The sequence below is a fragment of the Watersipora subatra genome, chromosome 1 (genome assembly GCF_963576615.1).
Source record: "Watersipora subatra chromosome 1, tzWatSuba1.1, whole genome shotgun sequence".
NCBI lineage: Eukaryota > Metazoa > Bryozoa > Gymnolaemata > Cheilostomatida > Watersiporidae > Watersipora > Watersipora subatra.
The window spans coordinates 48,940,156-48,961,440 of NC_088708.1; the positions used below are offsets into that span (position 1 = coordinate 48,940,156).

Consider the following 21,285-nt stretch of genomic DNA (forward strand, 5'->3'; position numbering starts at 1 on the left):
GTGATAAAGTTTTAGCAACGAAAAATCGCTTTTGTACAGGATTTGAACTGACGAAATTCAAATTGCAAATCTACTAACAAGCGCGTCTAACTACAAGGCTAAACCGTTCTTATCATACCGACCGCTTTTACCATATACTGCATATCATTTTTGTGATTGCATACGCTAAATGTGCACTTTTTATTATTAACTACCATTACCTTTTGCATTTGTTTTTTTTTCAACTTTTTAAAAGTTTTTTACCATTCCTTTATTTTTAATTTGTAATTTTCAAATGGGCTGTTTCAATTTAAAATGTGCCGTTACACTCATATTTCTGGTTTCGGTAAATCTGTAAAACTAATGTTTTTCACATAAATAATTGTATTATCTGGAGTAGGAATTGCCTCTACATTCTCTCTCCATTTGGTCAGACAAAGTACCAAACAGAGAAAGTTCAATTTCTCATTTTTACGTTTGCACCAGTATCAAGAGGTATCAGTATCGAGGTATCAGAGTCGTACATCAAGTCATTGAATACATTGAGCTTCTGCTGCAACAGTAACCTTTTTTATATACACACTTCCACGTACTCATTGTTTATTTTTTCTCTTAATTTATTTGAACTGCATAAAAACACTTTTTTCATGATATGAAGTTTAAAAGTTAGATTGGTAAATGCTATATATGTGTAGGATTTTCTATCATGAGAATCTTGGGTAAGATTTGGTGAATTTGTCAAAGTTTTTCAAACATTCTCAAATTTTCGTTTGTCATAATACAACATCTCATCTATCTAAAACTTTAAAACCTTTTAAAATCAACCTATTGGTCCAAAGTATATTGACAATTTTGTGACGTCTCATCCGAACGCGAATGCATGCGACAAAAGGGCAACATGAGTCATAAGACACTAATCCCCTCGATAGCACAGCATGGTGTGACACCCTGTGTTTACTGACTTGCAGGAATATAGTACACCGGCTTGATGTTTTGAACACTTCATTTCTCTTAGCTTGTCTCTTTTAATCAGTCATATTGTAATTATAATTATGACATTACTGACTGTTGTTTTCGCCTTATTCTTTCTATTCTCTGCAAAGTTTTTAGTAACTTTTGCCTTCTTTCAATTTAGGTGGCATTTCTCTTAAGGGCCTATTTAAAATGACATAATTATGTTAGTTGCACCAGTAGAGTATTATACCAGGTGGCCCGCATAGCTGTTATAGTGCTTTATTCCCAAACCGATCTAAGTAAAATACTGCTTAGTTGATGTATAGAGATTAACACCATCTCAAGTATTAAAATAAAAGAGATTTAATTCAAATAAAATTGCATCAGTATACAGATGCTATCAAACTGCGACAAAGCTATCTATATTTAATGAATAATATTTGAAATGATTTATTTTACTAATTCCATCAACTAAATATTAGTAACTATTCTTGTGACTGGCTAAATTGTTGATAACTAACATTTGAGACACTTAATAAACATTTATAGAATATGAACAATAAATATTTACTAAGAGTAGTTGTAATCTGAGCCTTGGTGATATTTTAATATGTAGTGTCGGACTATTAATATTAACTAATAATAATATAACTAGTATTAATAATATTATTCTATATTTATAATGAATATAATAATTATCATTTAGCTAGTAAATGGTAATTTAAAGTTAAATAAACAATGAAGATAAGGCAATACATTACACCTTGTAAATATAAAATCTTGTTAGATATTGTATTTCAAAAATGCTATTCAATTTCATGTGAAAATAAAAACATTATAATTTCGACTTGACATATTAATAACCATATTGTTAAAACGAAGTGTTTTTTTTAATGTTTGCATTATCGTTATTTACTATCTTACCATTTACTATCTATCACGATCGTAATTTAGACGAAACTAACAAATGACAAGAGTATTTCAAAAGCACATTAGCCTAATCATTAGTGTAAGACAAGCGCATAGTTACCAGTATGTTATATAAAATCTTGATTTTAAATAAAAAATTTACTACCAGTCTAGGTATTTGCTTACAACGCAAATCGCTAATAGAAATGTAGTTATACGTACACTAAAAAGTAATGACTGTGACAATCATCCCTGCTCATACACATCCTTATCAGTATTACTATTTAAAAAGGCGTAAAGCGAGTCTATGTTATTGAAACGAACAGGACTAACTATGAACAGGCAACTAACTAAGATCTCTTCTACAATTATCTGTATATTCAATTTGGCAAATCAAGTATATAGGTCTTTTTTCATTCTTGAAGTTGAAGTTTGGGATAATTTCAAATTAGCCCTGAAGGGTGATAATCATAGTAGTTGAATTAGAGTGTCATATAGGATGCATCATGAGCTCATGAACTGCATCTTGTCTGTTTTGTATGAGGGCTCATGAAATCGTGTCATTATGTAAACATAATTGATCAAAACAATATTTTTATATGAGCAAATATTTTGTTTGATCAATTATGGTTAGCAAAAGGTCGTCGCATAAACTTTGAGCAAAACAGCGATTTTAGCAAATAACTCGAAAATTAAAAACTAGGACAAAAATGGCAATCAGTATAATAAAAATCACTCAACCAAACTCGCTGAAAAAGTTGCATCCTCAAGAATGTAACACTGTTTCTATTATTTTCCATTCTATTTATGATTTTTACTGATAGTAAAGATATAAGCTTGCGTCTACATCTACTGTATATATATATTTCTCCAAGTATGTCATCGTCTTAGGATCTGACTGTGATTTCGACTATAGCTATTAAAATTTTGATATTAAAATTCCGTGTTCTGTAGGATTTGAACTCACGACTAATGCATCAACGAGTTCCTTATTCGAACAATCTACCATTGAGCTACAACAGCATATTACTCAAAAATGTTTTCATATACCGCATACCCCATGCGCATGCTAATTATTAAGCATTGCACCCACGCGTTACGATGCCTATGTTCAGAAATATTTTGCGACCAAGTATATGCATGCGATGTTTTCTCGTCTTTTTTCGTTAGAGTTAGGTAATAGTTTATCTTGAACTTAAAATTTGGCGATTTTTGTACTGATTATATACGTTACTAAAAGACAAACGTTGCATCGACATTTTGTATTTTACATACTCGCTATTTATTTCACATCTACATTTGTTTGCTCTCCTAATTTATTTCCGCTGCTCCGAAAACTTTTTCCCAGCCACGCTACGTTTTCTTGATTCCGATAATAGCGCATTAATTATAAGTATTTCCACGCTAAATGACTTGTTAATTGAAACTCTAAGAATTCTATTAATTCTATGAAATGATGTTTTTTCGTCTTCGCCGTATTAGAGCTAGTTTGTTTTTCTCAAAATGGCAATAATTTCTCCCAAAATTGAAATTTGGCGATTATATCTCAGTTCAGCGTCATCCGTTATAATAAAAATGGTTGGCAAACAGATGATAAACAGTGATAGAATTTAAGTTGAAAGTTTACTAAAATGCATACGAAAACTTCTTTCAAGTATGTGTTTAATAACCTAAATTCATATAAGTAAGATTCAGCCTTTGTGTTACACGTCTGTCTTCAACGTAAGAACCCTGCACGAAAAACATTGTAATGTTACATTTTTTGCAGATCATACCCACAAAATGCACCAAAGTTATGTAGGTAACTATAGTTACTAAGGTTAACATATTGTTTCGTTACTATTTTTAATGATGATGATTTTGATAATTTCTGACAGGCAGTGATTGCATTAGATAATTACTATGGGATTCTATACCACTAATTAATTACCACGGGGTTTCTATACCCAGTGGTCGTCTATACGATATTTTCACCTTATGATGCCAACACTAAAACAAATTAAAATCATATAATCATATTACCAAATAATTTTTCACTGTAATCATAGCTAAATGAATTATATTTAATTATTACTTGCTAATGATTTCACATTTTCATTTAAACACCTTTACAGTTTTATTTTTCCTCCCAATTTATTTCAACGAAACAGAAACACTTCTTTCATGATATGAGATTTAAAAGTTATAGTTGTTTAAAAAAGCTTGAAAACCTTTACAGCTGTTTTATTTTTCCTCTAAATTCATTTGAACTGCTTAGAATTATTTTCTTATGATATGAAACTTAAAAGTTAGAATGGTAAATGTATACGGTATGTTCAATAACAATTGATTTTCTGTGCAAGAACATTTTTATTACCCGGGCAACGGCGGGTAGTACAGCCAGTTGACTAATATAATACATCGCGCGATTAAAATGACTAAATCAATGACACATCTCCAAAATGAAGTCTTTTAGCATTAAAAACTTGGCCAACCATTGCCATGAAATAAAGAGAGAAAACCGTGCTCACCTCAGTATTCATGATAGTCACAGTCTCGGCTATTATAACATAGAGAACTTCTTTTAAAGTGCGAATAAGGCTGCTATTGCCAGATGTGAGGCTAGGTGAGCTCTTTGGTGTGCCAAGAATAACAACCTCTTTGTCACACGCATATATTATCTTGAGTAGACATCTGATACAATCACCTCCTGTAGCAGAAATCAGAAACCAGTTTTACTAAGGCTGAGGAATTGGAACAGAAATGGCAAGTAAAAAACTACTTTACTCCCATACCAAATGTCTTTCTGAGATCTGAGGCTATGAAAATTATTTTGGTTTCATCCTACATGTAGTTAATACCTATCAGACAAGGTACAATCTGGAGAAAATTTAAATTACATATCAGGAAACCAGATATGGCCAATGAAATGCCTAATTTAATTATGTGAAAATACAAAAAAAATTTTCAAATCTGAATATGTTTTCTAAATTTAGCATGGTAGAGGTTTTTTAGTCTTGGTGAAATTTTAATGAGGAAACCAAATGACGATGGTTAAAAATAGCGACTCCAATTTTACTGGAGGCAACAGCCCTAGTGCGCTGCCTAATAATGGAGAGAAGACGTATGTTATGTCTATTAGAGCTGATAATAAAAGAAATAGAGAAACTGGGATTACAAACCAGTTTAATCTACTAGATATAAAAGGTAAGACTGTCTACCAGAGCTTCACAATATGGCGGTCATCCTTTGGTGGTGATGATTTTTAAGGTATACGATTAGAGGTAGACGGTAGAGGAGGAAATCGTATAAACGATACGACAATGTAATGGTGATTTATCTCACATTTGGTGATTTTCAGAGTGAACGATACTAGAAGTAAAACGCTTAAGCCTTCTAGTCTTAAGATAAGCTCATTCCATGGCCTTCCACGCACACGGGCATCCATGGAATGTTTCCAATTGTCATGAACACAAAACAGTTTCTTTTTATGTTAAAATACACAAATAAATCTTATCAACAATTTACAAGTATCTTTACATAATAATATAGCGATATATAGCGAATTATCTATAAATAGACGATCCACTATATATCGCAAATCGATATTGCAAATTTGCAATATCGAATCAAACCGTTTGGTGATTATTGGAAATCTTATGACTTTGTGGTAAGTTATGGTAGTTACCTCCTCATTACAACCTATTTACTTAAAACTGGAAACAATGATGATTGTTTTAGAAAATAGAAGTGATTGTAATTTTTACTCACAATTCACATTGGGGAATTAAATTAAGAAAGCTACACCTCAACTTATGGTGATTTCAGCATACAAATTTTTAGACAGATGATTAAAATCTTGAGCTAATAAAAGTGATACACATACAACATTCAAATTTTCTTAAAATATTGTTCTTGTTTACATAGTTTGATCCTACAGAAACAAATAATAAACATCATTGTTTTTTTATAATAATATTAGCTGTAAACAATCACAAGACACCCTATAAAACGACTACATAGAATATCTCTCTAACCACAGGAAATGAGGTAATGAACCTGAATAAAGAAGGCTGTAACCAGCAGGAGAGGATGTAAGCATTATATTCAACACAGATACCGCTGATGCTACTCCAGCTGACCGAGATTCTGAAATAAACCAAGAAATATTTTCAAAATTGCACACTTTTAACATAAAAATATGAATTATACTTTCGCACCCAAAAATTATGCATTATGAGAGTGTGTACAGCAATATGAATACAATCAACCCTCAACACACAGTCAATTCATTCGTATGTCAAAACGCGGTATGATATTATTGCTATAAAAATACAGGGTGTTCGAGCCATAAAAAAAATACATATTTCAAATAACAATAGACAACATTAAAACAAATTTATTACATAAAACTAACAAAAAAGCTAAAGTGAAACACCTAGATTATATATATATATATATAAGTTTATATTTATATTAAGTTTATAGAAGAAAAATCTCTCTTTTAAGTTTTTATATATATATATAACCAAATAAAAATTGTTATTCTTACTTTACCTCGAAGACATGTAAACAGAACTGTAGACTCGGCAATGCGTACTTACAGTGTTATAGTAAGTGGTTGAAATATGGGGTTTAACTTTCTCCAATTTATTCTAGTTTATAAGTTGATTTAAATATTACTTATTATTTTTATAACTTGGGTTTAATATTTAGTTTCATTATTTTTACTTATATAACTTCAATGTTTTGAGAAATTTCAAATGCTAACTAATGAAAATTACTTCCCATGTTCAGATGAATATTTTCAAAAATTTTACGCCGCGTGAAAAAATGGCATGTATAGGTGATCTTAAATGGAGGTTTGATTGCGCATGTCAGGAAAGCTAAAAACAGTACCTTCCAAGTTGACTATCTCATCTTCACAAATTTTAAGTAAGAATTCGACAAGAACATCTGCAATCGTCTCAACCTGGTCGACAATGGCTGAGACACCGCTAGTCTGTGTTGATATGAGCTGGAGACTATGCAGTAAACTATAGGTACCTTCCTCATTACTCAACCTGCAGTGTACAAAGAATTGCAAGCTACGCATGGCAAATGTTAAATCATATTGCCAACTGCGCAGCCGCTGCTAGAAAAGGATGGGAGTAATGGGAAGCTGGTAAATAAACAATAATAATGGTGATATTAATATTAGCCCGTAAGATAATTAGTCACAAAACTAACAAGTAACCCGAGAGACAAACAGCAATGTTGGCTACTAGCAACAACAACAAGCAAATCATCATGAAAAGGAGAAATCTTTACTATAGTTAGAGCTGATTCCGTTCGAAGCCACGAGTGTAGGTTGAAAAAAATACTGCATCCTTCTGGATTTGAACTAATGACTTTTAGCATGTTAAGCGAGCACCCTAACAATTGCACCAGTCGATCGCTCAACAGGATTATAGAATAATTTTAGGCATGGTTTTTACACCTGATAATCTCTCACAACACCCTAGATTGCCACGGTTGGGAAAACAATTACGTCCAACATGATTTGAACTTGTCTTTACTATGATAAAAACCATGTCTGTCTGTTCGAAGCCAGGATTGAAAGTTGCAATAAAAGATTGCTTCACACAGGGTTCGAACTCCTTTCATTCAACTTGGTAGACCGACACTTCAACAACATTTGTGCAGATACTGTTCTTATTGTCTATCGACACACCTGACAATCTCCCACGCAAGACAGCCAAAGTCGTAGTATATACAATAATTAACCAAAATAACTGACAGACTACACGGTAGTGGTGAAAAGAATGACTAAAACCGATAAGTACGAACTATATACATGTATACTATACTAAGATACTACCGAGTAAGCAATCAGATAAATTGTCAGCTACTAGCAAACACACAGGCCTATAAATACCAAAGCATTGGTTACCCGAGCTGTTTGAGAGCTTCTATAATGGAAGTAACGAGCTGGACTGATGACCAACTGGCACAGAGAACATCTGAGAGATCCAAGAGGTTGTCTAGTAGATTGGCTGAGTTGGATATTAGATCCCCTACAATGAAAACACATATTTACACATTATACAGGGGATTGGACCCATTAACAGAACCACAGCTTCACACAAGTCGCTACTAATTTGAATGCAGATATTATGGAGTATTGAGACATGAATGTAAATTCATATGAATGACGACTCATCTGAACAAAGACTCGTATGAATAAAGACTCGTATGAATAAAGACTCGTATGAATAAAGACTCGTATGAATAAAGAGTCGTATGAATAAAGAGTCGTATGAACGAAGACTCGTATGAACGAAGACTCGTATGAACGAAGACTCGTATGAACGAAGACTCGTATGAACGAAGACTCGTATGAACGAAGACTCGTATGAACGAAGACTCGTATGAACGAAGACTCGCATGAATGAAGACTCGCATGAATGAAGACTCGTATGAATGAAGACTCGTAAGAATGAAGACTTGTATGAATGAAGACTCGTATGAATGAAGACTCGTATGAACGAAGACTCGTATGAACGAAGACTCGTATGAACGAAGACTCGCATGAATGAAGACTCGCATGAATGAAGACTCGTATGAATGAAGACTCGTAAGAATGAAGACTTGTATGAATGAAGACTCGTATGAATGAAGACTCGTATGAACGAAGACTCGTATGAACGAAGACTCGTATGAATGAAGACTCGTATGAATGAAGACTCGTATGAATAAAGACTCGTATGAATGAAGACTCGTATGAATGAAGACTCGTATGAATGAAGACTCGTATGAATGAAGGCTCGTATGAATGAAGACTCGTATGAATGAAGACTCGTATGAATGAAGACTCGTATGAATGAAGACTCGTATGAATGAAGACTCATATGAATAAAGACTCGTATGAATAAAGACTCATATGAATAAAGACTCGTATGAACGAAGAATCATATGAATAAAGACCCGTATGAATAAAGACCCGTATGAATAAAGACTCGTATGAATGAAGACTCGTATGAACGAAGACTCGTATGAATGAAGACTCGTATGAACGTAGACTCGTATGAACGAAGACTCGTATGAACGAAGACTCGTATGAATGAAAACTCGTATGAATGAAGACTCGTATGAATGAAGACTCATATCAGAATGAAGACTTATATGAGTGCAACCTTCCATGAATGCAACCTTCTATGAATGCTGACTATTACGAATACAAACTATTATGAACACCTGTAAATAAGCATGCATGATCACAAATTCACAGAGAACATGTATTCAGAGTGAAACTCCAAAATGTACTAATATTTGAAATATTAATATTATAATATTTAGTACAATATGAAAATAATGTGGTATATATTATTTCCATATTATATTAGTACACTTATAAAAGTGTACTAATATAATATGGAAATAACTACAAATGCGTAAGAATAGCGCAACTGTAGAACACATAAAGCTAATGATAAGACATAATTGTCAATGAGACAATTTATGCAAAAAATAGAAAACCCACAACAAACACTAATTCGATCAAGCCTGTGAGTGAACCATGATATAGCTGTCGTCTCCTAAATGCAACCATCTACTCCTCAATGTATCAGTTGTTATTACCAGCCCACCTACATGTTCCTACACCTAAACAAATGGGTCACAATACTCACTGTTGACTGAGCTACTCAGTATGAATGCGATATTTTGGCAGTGCTGAGTGTCAGACCCCCACGCTTCTAACCATGTCTCTTGACACTTCTCGCTAGAGAGAACCGTGGAGAGAAATCTGGTGGCCTCAACCAGAGTTGGAGTGTCAGAGTTGGTGAGTAGGCGGAGTGAGATATCACTACAATTTTACATACCGGTCAATAACCAAAAAGAACAAATCTCTTGTTTTCTTGTGACTGAAGCGCGAGAAAGGGTCAAGAATATCAAAGATGGTACAAAGCAGAAATTGTTGGTATGAAAAAAAATTGCTGCGAGAAACCAGAACCGCGGTAAAAAAAGTGGTATTATGAATGACTGTGGATAAGAAAACAACATTAGTGTGAAAGAGGAATTGTAAGCAGCAAGAAAGAATCAGTTTGTATAAAAAAAAATTTTCGAATATAAACTGTTCATGTAGAAGAGGAATAGTGGATATGAAGAAGGAATCATGGGTATGAAAGAATTTAGCCTGTCTTGACAAACTGTAGTTTTGTGGAGTTGTCCCCCATTGAGCGGGGCGAGCAAAACAACAGCTTGTCACAAGATGCACTGCCCCTGACGCATCAGCTGCACCGAAAGGGAGTTGTTCTCTTCCGTCTATGTGGCTTGGCTGTGATGTTGTCGGTCGCTCCATTGGTAATCATAACGGATTTCACACAAAAATTTATGTAGAAAAAAATATATAACGTTAAACCAGAGACCAGTCTCTGTGGTAAACTTTAGTAAAACTTAAAATAAAACTGACTGAGCGCACAAATAACAACACGTTTAGTTGTTGTTGTTGCCTAATAAGTTCTTAAGTTCTACTAAAGTTTACCGCAGAGAATACCTTTTTTTTCTACATAAATTTTTGGGCGAAATCTGTTATGATTACCAATGGAGCGACCGACATAACATCGCAGCCAAGCCGCATAGACAAAAAAGAACAAATCCCTTTCATTGCAGTTGATGCATCAGGTGCAGTGCGTCTTGTGACAAGCTGTTGTCTTGCTCGCCGCGCTTGCCGGGGGACAACTCCACAAAAACGACAGTTTGTCAAGACAGGCTAGAAGGAATTATACATGTGAAGAAGAAATCATGGGTATGAAGAAAGAATTCTGGGTATGAAGAAAGAACTCCGGGTATGGAAAAAGAACTCTGGGTATGAAGACTGTATGGTGAATAGGAAAGAACTCTGGGTATGAAGACTGTATGGTGAATAGGGAAGAACTCTGGGTATGAAGACTGTATGGTGAATAGGAAAGAACTCTGGGTATGAAGACTGTATGGTGAATAGGAAAGAACTCTGGGTATGAAGACTGTATGGTGAATAGGAAAGAACTCTGGGTATGAAGACTGTATGGTGAATAGGAAAGAACTCTGGGTATGAAGACTGTATGGTGAATAGGGAAGAACTCTAAGTATGAAGACTGTATGGTGAATAGGAAAGAACTCTGGGTATGAAGACTGTATGGTGAATAGGAAAGAACTCTGGGTATGAAGACTGTATGGTGAATAGGAAAGAACTCTGGGTATGAAGACTGTATGGTGAATAGGAAAGAACTCTGGGTATGAAGACTGTATGGTGAATAGGAAAGAACTCTGGGTATGAAGACTGTATGGTGAATAGGAAAGAACTCTGGGTATGAAGACTGTATGGTGAATAGGAAAGAATAAGAATGTGAAAGAGGAATTAGAGATCGAGATGAGGAAAATATGATAAAAGTTTATAAGTTGTATTCAAAGCAGCATTCGTAAAGAAATAACAAACAACACTCCATGTTCACCAGCAACTAGGCACCTATAACCTATAGTCATGAAATATCTGATAGCATTGGAAGTTCAGTAAGCAAAAAGGGATGAGCAAAAAGAAAACAGATCCAAAGAGTCTTACACAAGAGTCATGCAGTCAGCCATGCTTTCACAAACGCTTGTTGTACAGGCCATGTTTCCAAGTATTCCTACAGCAATCTCCTACAAAAGAAACCAACCTCTCTTCGTTGAACTGCCTAAAGAATTGCTCAACTAACTTCAGATAATTTTCAGACTAAGCAGGAGCACAAAACGTAATATAGAGATACATATACATGTAGGTGCACTGTGCATTTCCATGACCTACAGTAGCTCTCGGTGCTTCTGACTGGGTTATGACTTCGGAGAGCAATTCTACAGCCTTGTATTCCTGTAGCAGTTTAGCCACGTCCTCATCTGAGCTCATGTCCCAGAGCTGACAGAGTTCATCCTGCAGGTCATCATCTATGTTCATAATTCTGGTCTCTTCAGCTTTGTTCTCTTTGTCTGCTGATCCTGTATCATAATTACTAGCTAGCAGCCTGCATAGAGCTACATATTAGCTGTCCACATATTAATTATAGAGGTACTTCCTAGGAGCATGCATATGAATTGAGCTACTCATTAGGTTTCCACTTATTAATAGAGGTACGCACTAGCTGTATATATATATATATATCAATAGAGCTACCCACTGGCTGCACGCTTAATAATCAGAGGTCATCACCAGCTGTATGCACCTGAATAGAGGTACTCAATAGCTGTATGCGTATTAATATACCTACACACTAGCTGTATGTATGCAGTAAATGTCCCTGCGACGTGAATAATCCGTTCCAGGAACGTTTATGTTATAGACATTTCACGTTATACAAACAGTAAAATACATGTGAACTGCCTAATTATTTCCAAACTTATCCCTTTGGCCCATCAGAAAAGAAAAAAATTAAACTTAACTTTTTAATTTAATGACTGAAGCAATTGGGGTATCATTGGTTTGTATCGACAATTTGTTTCTCTTATCATTTACATCTAGTTTAGGATCCATTTACTGTAATTTCGTATTACATTAAGGGGGCCACACACCTTCAATGGCAATTTAAATCACTTTTTTTGCCACAACACGGTCTGTGCTGCAAAGAAAAAATATATTCCATGTTTAAAATGAAGTCAAAGAAACGCAAGAGTAGAATAAAAGCAGCGTCTGTCTGTCCATCTGAAGTTATGGTTAGAGGTTAGGATAAAAGATTGCTTTTAGTGGAACTCGAACTCGTGATATTCAGCTGGTAGACTGGTACTTTAACAACTACACTAATCTACCACCTAGTAGCGCTTGAGAATATTTATGCATATATTTATTCTCAGTGCTTTACCTGATGATCTCTTACAGCACGCTAAACTGCTAGGGTGCTAGTATATGTGGGCCTGTTCAGAAATAATAATTTGACATTTAGAGTTATTTGATGCCGCTACACATGCACAATTGCTCCCATTATAAAATTCTTTGAATTAATTGATGCAGTATTTTCTTGGCTTTCGCGTAATATAAAATTTACTGCTTTCAAAATGGTAGTTCTGGAGCTATGAAGTGCAACATGCGTAAATGATGGGACATTTTGCTCCAGAACCACTGTTTTGAAAGCAGTAAATTTTATACTATTTGAAAACCAAGAAAGTACTGCATCAATTAATTCAAAGAGTTTTATAATGGTAGCAAATGTGCATGTGTAGTGGCATCAAATAACTCTAAACGTCAAACTATTATTTATGAGCACGCCCATATAATAGATATCCCAGATACATGTGATACATACCAGATTCTAGATGTGGCAAAAAGAAAATGATACTTTTAAGGCTAACTTTGGTACTCTCATTATTCAAATCGAATTTGAGAATTAGCACCGACTTGACACTTTACATTATATGAAATTTCTTACATGATACAAAGCAAAAACTACATAAATTACTTACATCCAGAGGTTTTACATAAAAGGAGGTTTATATTTTAAGGTCTACTAGAGTGCAAGAGCAACTTCTTGCTATAACATATTAATAAACTCGAAAGCTACAAGATCAGTAAAAACACCATGATGGATATCTGTCATGGTTAACCACTTTGGCAGCAGACACACTCCCAACCTAATACACAACGGCAGTGTCGATCTGTCATGGTTAACCACTTTGGTAGCAGACACACTCCCAACCTAATACATAACGGCAGTGTCGATCTGTCATGGTTAACCACTTTGGTAGCAGACACAGTCCCAACCTAATACATAACGGTGGTATCGATCTGTCATGGTTAACCACTTTGGTAGCAGACACAGTCCCAACCTAATAAATAACGGTGGTATCGATCTGTCATGGTTAACCACTTTGGTAGCAGACACACTCCCAACCTAATACATAACGGCAGTGTCGATCTGTCATGGTTAACCACTTTGGTAGCAGACACACTCCCAACCTAATACATAACGGCAGTGTCGATCTGTTATGGTTAACCACTTTGGTAGCAGACACAGTCCCAACCTAACACATAACGGCAGTGTCGATCTGCCATGGTTAACCACTTTGGCAGCAGATACACTCCCAACCTAATACACAACGGCAGTGTCGATCTGTCATGGTTAACCACTTTGTCAGCAGACACACTCCCAACCTAATACATAACTTTGTAATATGATAAATGTTCAAATAACTCTAGTCAGTTACCTATAGTGTCAAGAGGCTATCCTAAGCACTGGTTCAACGACCTAGCTTAGGGTTCAACGTTAAGATTAAAGCTAATCATTGCCAACAAACTATTGATACTTAAACCGGGTATGACAAAAAAATTATACAAATGTAAAAAAGAATTACTTTTAATACATATGTACAATGGAACCTCCACTTACAAAATTAATTCGTTCTGGAAGCCATGTCATAAATAGAAAATTTCCTAAGGAATAACTGAACATACTATATGAATGCCCTAATCAGGATATAACAGCTGTATAAATTATAAACACATGTAATGGTTAAAACCTATAACAAATACCTTGTTAGAACCATAAACCTGTTAGAATTATACTACTACATAATAAATAGAAAAAACACATATGGAAAGAGCAGAAAAAACAACAAATAAAAACTGAATGGTACGCTTGTTTACAAGTTAACTTTAAGCCGTCTGAAGAAGGCTAAATGTAGACCACAGGAAGGGGGAAGACGGCGAACAGAAGATATGGTTGTTGTTTTGTTGCCTTGATTTGTGTTGCTCAGAATAAAACCTTTTAACCATAAGTCCTGAACCAACTAAAAAACTTAAATGAAAAAACTTAAAACCTTACAAAAAACACGGAAATTGAACTGCTAGAAACAAAAGTTGTCCTACTTTGTATGTAATATATGATAACTCCAAATTATAAAACGAATGTAAACGAAACGCTTTTCGTTTACTGTACTGACTTTCGCTAGCAAATAAAACTGAGCGAGACAGGCTGTGGATTGCACCAAAAAAAAGCAAACGGGCAAAATACAAAAGGCGTGAGTCGAAGCATTTTTTTATAATAAAATGTTGAGTAATTTGAAAATTTCATATGTAGTCCTTTGTAAGAAAAGATTCCACTGTATATAAATATAAGGGTGCATGTACATACATCGCATGCATTTACACAGTACTGCCTCATTGCAGGTCTGTACATAGGGAGTCAGGCATTATCACCATTCTGATGATATTGACATATATTAAAACCATAACAGACTACCATATCAACCATAGGAAATATGCAGAATTCAATCAATTTGTTTGCCCAATCGTGCTCGTTTAAGCAACATTCACCTCTTGCAATTGAATTGTAGTAGCACTGATTATGTGATGAGCTTTGACAAAAATGTGCTGTGATTCTATGTATAGTGTAACGCATAAGTTGCTACTGCATCTAGCATTGCAAAATACATCCAAGCAACACTCCCACTACCAACAGTACTGTATTAAAGTACAGTATGTAATGGGAGCATTGGTGCAGTGGGATAATACCGCCACGGCATATATTCTGCTTACTGCACATTGGAAAATAGTTGTAATGCATATACACTGTGGATTGTGCAGTGGTAAAAGTATGCAATGCAATTATGCCACAGCTGTGACATACTACTGCTACTGTGACTACAACAATACCCACATGTAAAAATTAACTGTAACGTTAATGTATTTTAAATCTGGGCATCATCGAGTAGTCGATTTTCTTCAATGTCCACAACCCTGATACATACTAATAAAGATACAGGTGGCAGGACAACTAAGGACCTCACCTCCATTCTCTGGTGCAGAATTTTTGCTAGGAGAGGTTGCTTCAGGGTCTACCGACTTGACCGGTTCATTATCTTTGATAGAAACAACCGGTGTTTTTTCTGGAAACATACATTGTACCTAATGCTGTATTACAGGTGCCGACAGAGATATGTAACTTTATTATGTAAGATTATATGTAAGCTGGGAGTGGTGGTTCACTCTTGTAATCCAACTACTTGGAAGCTAGGTTTGGTCTTATGTAATATGCATTATCTAATATTATGTAAGATTTATAGAATAAGAATATGTAACATATGCTCAGTGTTGTCTGTAACTCTTGCCTAGTAGACTGAACTAGACTGACCTCTGGTAGCAGCAGAATCATCCGTCACCTCATCTGTCTTTGGTTTCTCTATTACCTGTATCAGACTGGCTCAGTCAATCGCAAAATAATATAACTAATGAGTGAAAAAATATGGTCATCTGACAATAAAATTAAAATTATGCAAATTAATGAGTGACAATTGGTTATGCTTGACTTGTAAGTGATGAAACTGAAAACAAGACCCTTTAAGACTAAATGATAGTCGAAGCTGAGCCAAGTTTATAAAACTTCCATGCAATTTTCATGTTAAAATAAATCTTAAAAGTATCAATTATTTTGGTATGTACATGGAAGTTATTGGCACACCTTAATTAGTTTCATTAAAGTTGTAAAAAACCAATGTTTGCTGAAAGCTGTCCTCCCAATGCTATCAGACAACCCAATAAGTTCGTTTGGAGGTGATGGGTTTCTTAATGGTGCAGGACTGCAGCTTCCTGGTACCGGACTTTCTCCTCCAGCCAACTTGAAAGGACAACTACTCGCCACATCTTCGTCACAAGACGCACTCATGACTTTCTTCGAATAAAAGACAATACATCGACATTACTGGCTTTGAACTAGAAACACAAAATGATATACATGTATATGCCCAATCAGGTAAAATGATTCGAATAGCGCTTAATCACGGCATTAGATACTTGCACAACTGCGTTTGAAGCGAGAGCGTACATAACAAAAGATACACAAACAAAATTGGAGTACAAATCACAATAAATTGTTAAAAACACATCACACCTAGCAAATAACTTCCACATGTAAACTGTCGCCTTTATAAATTATTAATCAACTAAACTGAATCTCGTCGCAAAACAATAAATTGCCGCATTGAAAACAGCGAGGGCCAATCGTAAAACTGAGTTCTAGTACTGGCTAATTGATAACGAAGTGGATAAATGGTGTCCAGCTCTGGTCAAGATTTTAGGTTATGAAGAGTCTTGACCTTTGACAATTTTTACAACCTACGTCTTATTGACTATGGAGAGGGGAGGGGCAAAACGAACCGTTAGACAACGTCGTAAATGGAGATTGAATAGAAAACCAATAATCGAATCTGTGGTTGCCGACAGTATATTTGTCAAAATGGTAGACTATCGTCGAAGTATTTGAACACTTTCACGGAAATGTTAACTTTTCAAGAGAGCATAACTTTAAGTAGTAACTAACAGCTTGCTGTCACTGCCTATCTTCTGATTTTGGTAGTTGCTACTTGATACTACTATCAAAGTTGTGGTGCAGTAAAACTGCACTGAGTCAATGTACACTAGCAACACTTCCACTGCATCTAAAGCTGCACACTGTACAGTAAGCAATACCACCACTGCACTATTGCTGATTACTGCACATTAAAAAATACCGCTAGTTGTACTGCATGTATGCTGCAGCAGTAAATGTAAACACTGCAATTATACTGCGTACTTAGCAGTATTAAGCATGTTTATTATTGCTGCTACACAGCTAATGCAACAACATATATATCCAGACAACGATTTACTGCGAAGCATTTTAAATCTGAGGATCTATATAGACTTATCAATGCAGCTATAACTTTTTTGTAATCGTTACAGCCCTAACTATTATATACGGGTAATTTGACTTCATCGCAGAAGATGGTATTACCAGGATATACCGTAAAACCTCTTATTGAATGCCATGGCACTCTATTTTTCAACACTTCCTCTATAGTGCCAGTCAATTGGAAGTGGCATTCAAATAGAAGCTGGCAGTGCATTTTTTAAATGGCTTGTCAGAATTTTGGTAAGATGAATTTAGCCCTTCTACCGCCGAAGTGAATGTAGAGTGATATTAAACCTTTTGGATGCAATATGTTTGCTAACTTACCTCCAACTTGTCAAAGATCTCTTAATAAATATACATTGAGAAACCGAGAAATATCTCTACCAGTTGATATCTAATGCTTGCAATTGACTTGCGATGATACAGTATTATAGCCTGTGTCCTTCTTTGCAATTTGGTGGCAGTTTCAAATTTTTTCAATTCTAAATTTGAAGACATATTTTTATTTTCTATCTATGTTTACCGATGTTACATAAAAGCACTCATTGATATGTTTGCTACAGTTTGAGCCAAAACTAGCTTTTTATGTGCAATAGAAGAGGAGTTACAAACGTCAATCAATTGTATGATCAGATTACCGCAAAGATGCTATCAAATAATACGCTATAAATTTGCTATATTATAAGTTACATAATGATAATCTACCAAATGATACAAACATATATTTATGAACAAGTGACATAAATGAACCATACTTATATTACATGCAGAAACCAAAATTAACGTTTTTTAAAAATAATTTGAATTGTTTGCTCGGATAGCGGTATTCTGATTGCTGCTTTCGATGGAACAAATATCTTCTAGTTGTCCATGACCTTCTACAATGTCTTCTGACCTCAACTGTTCTTCTGCACTGCTGAACTAGTCAATATTAACATCCAAACAATTTTTGGATGGAGTGAAACTTTTACATGCTGCTTTTAACCCATTAACCCTTTAAACGTAACCTTTGGCCCAAAATTTGCAAAGCATTTTTATATATGTAAATCGAAGTATTACGACCACGTTAAACAAGGAACTACTATTAGCCTGAGACAGTTATTAATTATTTCTATGGTGTTGCTTTCAAAGTTCATCTACCATCGTAAATTAAAACTATTTTTATATATGTGGTTCGAAATATTAAAATTGCGTTAAATAAGGAACTAGTATTAGTCAGAGACCGTTATTGATTATTTCTATGGTGTTGCTTTCAAAGTTTTAACAACAAAAAATGCGAAAAGCTTTAGAGTGGAACAACAAGAAAATTGATTGTTATTAATGTAAGTGATTCATTATTAATACGATTTTATGAACACTTTTCTACTGATACCTTTATATTATGGGTTCCTAAAGATTTCAGATAGTCAAAGTGGGGTTCAAATAGAGGGTGACGCTCTATTTTTCAACCCTTTTCTCATAGTGGCAATCAAATAAAAGTAGCGTTCAAATAGAGGTGGCGTTCAATTTGAGGTTTTACGGTGTGTGTATATATATATACACAGTAAAACGAGTATATATATGCATATACATATGTATACATATACATGTATATATATACGCAGTAAAACCTCTACTTGAATGCCCCCTCTATTTGAACGCCACCTCTATTTGAATGCCACCTCTATTTGAACACCACCTATATTTTAACGCTACTTGTATTTGAACCCCGCCTTTGTTTCGTGCATAGCTCATCACTTTTGTGATTTGAGCACTCTGGTGTCAGAACACTGACATTCTTAGTCTGTGCGACAACTTAGTTGTTTCATGACACGAAGTCAACTCTCATTGGCAATGGGATTTGTCTCCCTTGCCTCCTCTGAGCTGCACTGATGAGGCTTTACTAGCCAAAACAGTACTGTCTGTAGCATGAGTATATATATAATATATATACATATATATATACATATATATATATATATATACTGTATACATATATATACATATATATGTATATATATACATATACATATATATGTATATATACATATATATATACATATATATATATATATATGTGTATATATATGTATATATATGTATATATATGTATGTATATGTATGTATATGTATGTATGTATATATATATATCCCACCCCCAGCAATCTAGATAAGTGATGGCAGGTCAAATATAATCATTGGAACACAAAGTCAACATTGTACAGATGTGGAAAAAGAGTAAGTTAAACAACAACATCTTCAAGTTCCATTTTCAACTTGTTTTTAATGATATCATATTTTTTGTATTGCAACTGTTTGCATCTGTTTACTAAATAACTTTGGAAATGTTTGTTACATGTAGTACGCCAATATCATCATCAACCAGTGATGGGCAGATAAATGTATGTTCTCATGGTACATCTCCATCTACTCTACAGTCACAAGATAAAATAAGACATAGTACATAATTTTAATTATTGTACAATTATGCGTAATTAAATGTGATCTAAATGTACATGTTTGTTAGACATTACATAGTATCTAATGTAGCTATAAGCTACTATGCATATAGATCCTGTCACCCATTTTGTACACACACACATTTGTACTAATTTGTACTTTTATCAGTTTGATAACTGTCAGGCCCGTATTCCCTGGGGCGGCTGGGCCACCCCAACCTTTTAGTGATTTTCGGTGGCTGAATACTAAGAATTGCAGTCTAAGCTCATTCACTTGAAATTTCCAACTAATGATTATTAGCGCTCTAGCGCAACTCGCGATGAACTGAAGAGGCTCACTAATCTAGTATCGGTTTTGCCTGCCACTAATGCAGTGAGTGAGAGATCTTTTCTGCATTGAAGCAAACCAAAACATCTATGAGGAGCGCTATGGGACAGGCTCGTCTAAATAATCTTGTAATATTACACATGCATAAAGATGTTGAAATAAATACAGAATCAGTTGTGAAATATTTCTGCCATAGACACATTGACAGGACAAGAGCTATTGCAATAAAGAAGTAATAGCTCTTGTTCTGTCAATGTCCCTTGCGGAAATCTGTAATGTCATGAGTTTTATATCATTCATTGAATAAAAAAAGGTTTTTCCTACCATGAACCATAAGAAATATATTTATGTAGTTTTTGATGCTTACAATTGATTGCATTTATGCATACTTTGAGAGTTATTGAGGCTTAAAAGGTTTAGAGCTTCAAGACGCTGCCCCAAACACCATTGGGGGGCTTACATCGCCCCCAAACCTTCAGGTGTTCATAACTAGTCGCCTAACTTTTGCAGCCCCAACTTGCAACCAGGGAATACAGGCCTGATAGCTGTTATCAATATGCTTCAATCTAATTCAGTTTAAACATGTACATCATATGCACGTTTACCAGTTGCGCTTTGCAAATAAAGTTGATAGAGTTTTACACATCTACAAAATAGTATTTCTGTACTTACAATGTGATTACATAAAAAATATTTTCTTCAATTTTTTAGAAGTCATTTTCTCTATTGTAATGAATATCTGGCACACTGTAGGGTAACACTAATACATAAAGTGTTCACACACAAGCAAGATATTCTAGTGTTGTGATGATTAATCTAGTTTTATTTGTAGAAAGTAATGCAACAGTAGGATCCATTGTAACGTCATTGATGTTTACATAATCACCCTTTATCCGAAAGAGATGAAGAGTAAGCACTATAATAGAATATAGGATGCCTGACTCAGTAAGTCTACACTCTACAGTTTTGTGCTCATACGATGTGAAAATTGTAAAAGCTCATACTCTTGCAGACTACATCTTTTATAAATCAATCTGCTAGGAGACAT

General features: G+C 34.7%; 1 protein-coding gene across 2 annotated transcripts in view; it reads right to left on the reverse strand.

Annotated features, from left to right (window-relative positions):
- The window catches only part of LOC137393643 (protein saal1-like), a 29,418-nt gene that overhangs the window by 3,322 nt on the left and 4,811 nt on the right, over nt 1–21,285 (reverse strand). The window contains exons 1-11 of one of the 2 annotated variants that reach the window (XM_068080286.1): nt 16,692–16,780; nt 16,263–16,472; nt 15,936–15,990; nt 15,592–15,690; nt 11,627–11,814; nt 11,402–11,481; nt 9,492–9,667; nt 7,754–7,877; nt 6,721–6,884; nt 5,881–5,970; nt 4,353–4,531 (exon numbers count right to left, since the gene is read on the reverse strand). In XM_068080286.1, coding sequence (XP_067936387.1) covers nt 4,353–4,531; nt 5,881–5,970; nt 6,721–6,884; nt 7,754–7,877; nt 9,492–9,667; nt 11,402–11,481; nt 11,627–11,814; nt 15,592–15,690; nt 15,936–15,990; nt 16,263–16,466 — 1,359 coding nt within the window. In that variant the 5' untranslated portion in view covers nt 16,467–16,472; nt 16,692–16,780. Of the gene's footprint in view, nt 1–4,352; nt 4,532–5,880; nt 5,971–6,720; nt 6,885–7,753; nt 7,878–9,491; nt 9,668–11,401; nt 11,482–11,626; nt 11,815–15,591; nt 15,691–15,935; nt 15,991–16,262; nt 16,473–16,691; nt 16,781–21,285 lie in introns of those variants that run through there. The other variant, XM_068080291.1, reaches the window with a different exon arrangement.